Raw genomic sequence first — 6,000 nt, forward strand, 5'->3', positions numbered from 1 at the left:
ATCATATACCAGTAATATAACCAACAGCAGTAACCTCAGGTCAACAATTTTCTTTTACTTCATGCAATATAGAAATATGAAATTTAAATGAATATCATAAAAATGATTAAATAAATGAGGGAAACAAGGAAACTAGTTTTTTTTTTAAAGTATTGTGCAAATCTAAAATTTAAAAATAAATTGATTAACATTCTACCCAAATTTTATTTTCATGGAAAATAAATCTTTTATTGGTCCCCATCTGGGATCACCGATACATAATTTATAAGAATATAATGAATCATGATAGTGTAAAGTTAATACATTGTGTACAGACAAAACCAAACTTCCTTCTATAATGTAAAAGCCAGCAGACTTGGTCTACATTTATTCTCCATCATTCTAATCTTTCCTGCCCACTGTTGCATGGGTGTCATCTGAAATCAATATTCCATACTGGTTTGATTGTAGCAGACATGCAGATCAGATAGATGTGTGTCTCATCGATTGTGTAGGCCGAGATGTCTTGTTGATTGTTTATATAACAGGGAATTCGCAATACACTGGGCAATAGATCGTATACACGACAAGTGGAGAGGATTTTCATTGATTAGTGATCACAGCACTAGTTCCGCCTCACTGAAAATGGTATTAAAGTATAGATAATATACATATTTACAAGAGCCTCAATTCAATGGGACTGTAACTTTCATTATTTACACTCAACTATGCCTGCTGTACAAGGCCTACAAAATTTAATTTGTTTGGGAAACCTGTACAATATCCCTGTATGATGTCCACTGTCAAACTGATAAAATGGCTGAAACTTTGTCCATGATTGAAAATGCAATGCCAAAGTTCGTATTAAAAAAGTCAATATGTCTGATGTCATGTTATTAACTCTATATGACTAGTACCGCCATCTTTGTTTCTACTGGAAACAGACCAAAGGGATTGTGGACAGTGATATCGATGTATTGTATATAATTATAAATGAAATGGAAATTTGTGATACCATCACATATATAATTTTGATATTTCATTAAAATAGGATTACTACTACTAAATACTACAGCCAAGGGGGCCCCGCAGTGGCCAAGTGATAAGGTGTCCAGACACTTTATCACTAGCCTTCCACTTCCGCAGTTGCCTGGTATGGTTCTCACCATAGGCCGGTGGTTTTCTCCGGGTATATATTCTGGATTTCCTCCACCTCAAAAACCTGGCATGTCCTTAAATGACCCTGGCTGTTAATAAGACGTTTTAACAAAATAAACCAAACCAAACTACAACCAATGACAGATAGTGATGGGAATGGGTTGAAATTTCCTTACTTATCATCAGCTTCGTCTATCCAATCGATGATTGATAAAAATTGATTAATTTCTAATCATATTTTTGATTAATTTTTAATCATATTTCTTGGTATTTACATGTTTTTCACATTCCGTTGTTGTGCTTATAATTACTGCACCATTCGTGCTTATAATTTTAGTACTGCACCATTCCAGTCATCTAGACGCTTAAGCTTGTATATGTTATATGCAATAACCACAATCGAGCAAATGATAATGACGTTTTTCTCATGTTGTACAAAATCATTTAATATTCTTTCGTTTACATCATTATGTTGGGCATTTCTGATGAAACTTGATTAGATTTCTTAATTAATTGGTCAAACACTTCAAACAAGTGATAATTGATGAACTCAATTAATTGGAACACCCCGGCAGAAGCCAAGACTTAAGAGGAATTTTTCTTGATGGCAGCAGGCAGAGTGGCCATTTGGACACATATATCTATGTGTATTATTTCACAGCTAATATATTTTAGTTCCATTTGCTCTGCAGACTTAAAAAAAAAATGAAAGTTATCAGATCATTATTCTCAGATAATTTTCATTGGTGCATGTAGTGATATGAAGAACAATGTTTGTGAGGTCGACATTGTCACTAAAATGATGTCTTTTTGTCTGACGTCAATATATCAAGTGTATTTTTAACGCAATGAAAATTTGTGCAACCGTATTTACAAATTCTGATTGATCAATGCAACTTGCAACAAATTAAGAAGTACTATAGTTCTGTTGTATAAAAGTGATATCTCCATCTTGAAATATACTGATTGAAACGTTCAAATTAAATTGGTGAGTTTGTGTTTACAATTTCCATGAACTATATATTTTGGTGGGAACAGTTGCCAATCGTCATGACATAACAAGAACAGTTCCCTTTAACAGTGTGAAATTTGACAAGAGTGTGATATATAACACTCTTACAGATTGAATATAAGAACAAGATAGACGTTTTTTGTGTATTTTGTTTAACGCCCTATGAATAGCTAGTCACATAAGGATGTGCCAGGTTTTGGAGGTGGAAGAAAGCCGGCGGAGTATATACATACTCGGAGAAAAACATCCGGCCTACGTATACGGTCAGTAGTACCAGGCAACTGCCCCACACGGGTTTCTAACTTGCAACTTAATTAACCAAGACTGTCCAAGATGTGGGGGCTAGTGATAAAGTGTCAGGCCAAATTAACCACTCGGCCACTGTACACGTACGTGGCCCCCAATTGCCAAAAAGACTTAAATTTATAATGGAAAAATAAGCATTAAACTGCTGGCTATGAAATGTTATCGTAATACAATTCTCATAGGATCGCAGAAAAATTAATCATAACACATTAAAAAATTTTTTTTCGAAGTTTAATGTTTAAAAAAAACATTATTAATTACCAGATTAAGACACTTCTCAGGTATAAGATCAGTATACATGCCCTATTTGTCATTGTCACCATCTGCACAGGTATCCTTGTTCTCATTTTGACTTTACCCAGATCTAGATTTGACTTTTGAAGGGTGTTGTCGATGAGGCAGAATACACTTACTCTGCTTGAATGCCTGGTCTTGGTTCAACTTAGGTATACACTTAACTTTTTAGAATGCAAATCTATGGTTTTTGTTCATATTTTGCCTTTGTTTTATCAAATTTGAGTTAAAATTATGGTTTGGTTATTATCTTTAATTAATAGGCCAATTTATTGTATTGTATACTGATGAGCAGCTGTAAAGCTTAAAGTCAATAAATGAATTGAATTGAATTTGCTGCTGTTTTAGTACATGTGATCTACAATTGTACAATTGTTACAACTCTTTTTGTAAAAAATTTGGAAATACTTGTCAACGACAGGATATTGTGTGCCAAGTTTTGATAACATAATTGTTACAAATTGATGCACAATCTATCCAGTGAAGTACGCTGATCCCAATTTGTTACAAAAAGAGTTAAAAACAATTCACACACAATATATCCTGTCAAGTTTATATCCCAAAAGAGTTGTAATAAACTAATAGCTGTAACAAATTGGCACATTACATTGTAATAAACTGGCATTCAACAGTGCTGGCTAAGAGGGATCTAAACAACAAACATCATGTACTTGGTATATATATATTGTACAAACCAATGAAGTGGTAGCTATAGCTACTAGCTATGTAATATTATGATACTAGGCATGCACAATCCAACTCAACTTATTTGTGTTTTATATGCAGAATTTAAATATTCAAGTTGAGACAATATCAATATTAATTCAACATATCTGAATCCTTAATTCATGCTCCTAGAAACTTTCCCTCTGGACTCACTCAATTCTTTAAAAAATCTCCAATATGACTTAATATTGTGACTCCTCAAAATTTTGGAAATGGAACATGTTCAGTTCAAGATCCATCTGGACAAAATCCTAGCTATCTGGATTCTGGTATTTTGTACATGCATATATAACTGTAATATTTAATCTTCAGTACAGATCACACTTCAACTTAAACTACAAAAGTAAATATACATTTAATATTGTTTACCCTAGGCCTGTAGTCAATAAAAACAAGTCTGAAGCTCAAGTAGACTTTATGAACATAAGAGCTATATAATGTGACCCCTGCAGAATGACCTTGACCCCTTGTCTTATCTAAGATATATTTATTGACCCCTCTAATATTTAAGCCCACAGCATGTATCTTTAATGTTCTATCACTTTGGGTGTACACAAGTTCTAAAGATTTCCTGATTTAAGGATAGATTTATATTTCTCCCTAAACTGGCTAACTTGGAACACAAGTGCTTGATAAAATACTTAGCATACTAAGGAAATGTTATTGCTGAATCACTGTACATGTGGTAGACTGGTAGGATATATACTGTTCTGTACTGTACTGTTTATAACTGATAACAAATTATATTATTTTCATAGCTATATATCAAAGCTTAACTTTTTTATGGCTTTCCATCAAACTGACATAGAAATTCAAATAGAAATGTTGAAATACCGGGCTGAAGTGTTTCAATTACATAATCATCATGACATGGGGTTGAATTTAAACTTTTATACTCACCTAAAGCTGTCAATGGTCATATCGGATGGAAAGTTGTTCAGAAAAGAGGACAAGCCTTTGCGTCTCATGAAGTCTACAAACAGGAGATGATGGGACAAACGTTTGAGGAGACCTCCTCCTGTCTGCACGTCCATGTTGGCCGGAGAACTGGCACGGCGGTCTGGTGCCGAGGGGCGGAGACTTCGGTCCATGGAGGTGACAATTCGCAACTGTTTATTTAGAGGTACAGTAATACTTGCGACTTCCAAATCTTGCATGTCATCACTGAGATCTATGCTTTCTCTCAGCCTCGGACAGTCACTATTGTCATCGCTGAAATCATCAATTCTACTTCTACCATCAAAACTCCGGAAACTTGCAGTCGTACTGCAAGGGGAAAACCCGGAAGATGACCGAGACATTTCCTCCAATTCATCGTTAATACTTTCTCTATGGGTAAGACTGGACTTTGGTGATTTTTCTACAGCAGCTGATGTAAGCTCTGAAGTACTTGTACTCTCCGATATGCTGAAGCTTACAGATGATGTAACAGATTCATTAACAGTTTCCTGGGAAACACCCGACAGACAAGCGATAGGATCTGTTACTTGCTCAAGACTAGAAGTGTCAGAATTCAGCTCCAAGCTTGGAAGGTTTTCCTCTTCATCAGTTTTCTGTGATTCATTACTCCCTAGTCTAAATATAGGGCGGAAGAGTTTCTGTGCAGTGGATTTCTCCATACTGCCCTCCACATTATCAACATGACCCACATCTTTGAAATCAAGACTTACATCTTTCAAACTGACTGTTGCTGTAGTAGAGTCATCAGCAGCAGATGTTATTGAAGAATTTACACTGCCCACTGTTTTTGTATTTACCACACACTGAGATACTGTAGAACTATGACTAGATTCTGATTGGTCTTTAGAGACACTTTCAGTGGTGTCTTTCACAGTTTTTGCCTGAACAGGTTTAGGCCGCACTACTTTAGTATCCTTAGCTGATCGAGAAGTTTGACCTCGAGAAGCACTTGATTGTCTTGCTGGTGATCGAGAAGTAGTCGTGGAGCTACTTGAACGAGGTTCCTTGGTGTCAGCCTTTGATTTTGTCCGGACTTTCCTTGTTTTATCAGTTTTCTCAGCTTTCTCTGTCTTCTCTGCTTTTTCAGCAGACGTTGCTTTACTCGGATCAACTTTTTCATCTGTAGAAGACTTACTGGTAAGCCCAGACTTTTTTCCTGAAGTACTTTGTGGTTTGGTCGGTTTCGGAGACGAAACTTTCTTTCCACGTACTTCCAATGAGAATTTAGAAGTTAATGATTTCCTTGATGAAGCCATTTTGTAACTTCTTTCTAGTCCAAGGATGGTATAATAACTATATTACTAATTCATTTCTCAGTTTATTTTTCAATTTGCCAAAGTCGTGCTGTTGGCCAAGTGCTGTTCTTGCCATTATGGTCATTTTGTCGATAGACAAGATTTTCTTAGACTGATATAATAACATACACGTGCATACACTGCGTCTAGATATTGATTTTTACTCATTATCATACGAAGTTGCTGTAATTTATTGTCGTTTGTAAAGTAAAGAGTAAACTTCTCAAATGTTTACTTTTAACAAATAACACATGTATGTAAACACACATG

General features: G+C 35.2%; 1 protein-coding gene across 1 annotated transcript in view; it reads right to left on the minus strand.

Annotated features, from left to right (window-relative positions):
• The window catches only part of LOC117326141 (microtubule-associated serine/threonine-protein kinase 3-like), an 89,160-nt gene extending 83,160 nt beyond the window's left edge, over window positions 1-6,000 (minus strand). The window contains 1 exon segment of the mRNA XM_033882775.1: window positions 4,376-6,000. Coding sequence (XP_033738666.1) covers window positions 4,376-5,691 — 1,316 coding nt within the window. The 5' untranslated portion in view covers window positions 5,692-6,000.

The sequence above is a fragment of the Pecten maximus genome, chromosome 4 (genome assembly GCF_902652985.1).
Source record: "Pecten maximus chromosome 4, xPecMax1.1, whole genome shotgun sequence".
Taxonomy (NCBI): Eukaryota; Metazoa; Mollusca; class Bivalvia; order Pectinida; family Pectinidae; genus Pecten; species Pecten maximus.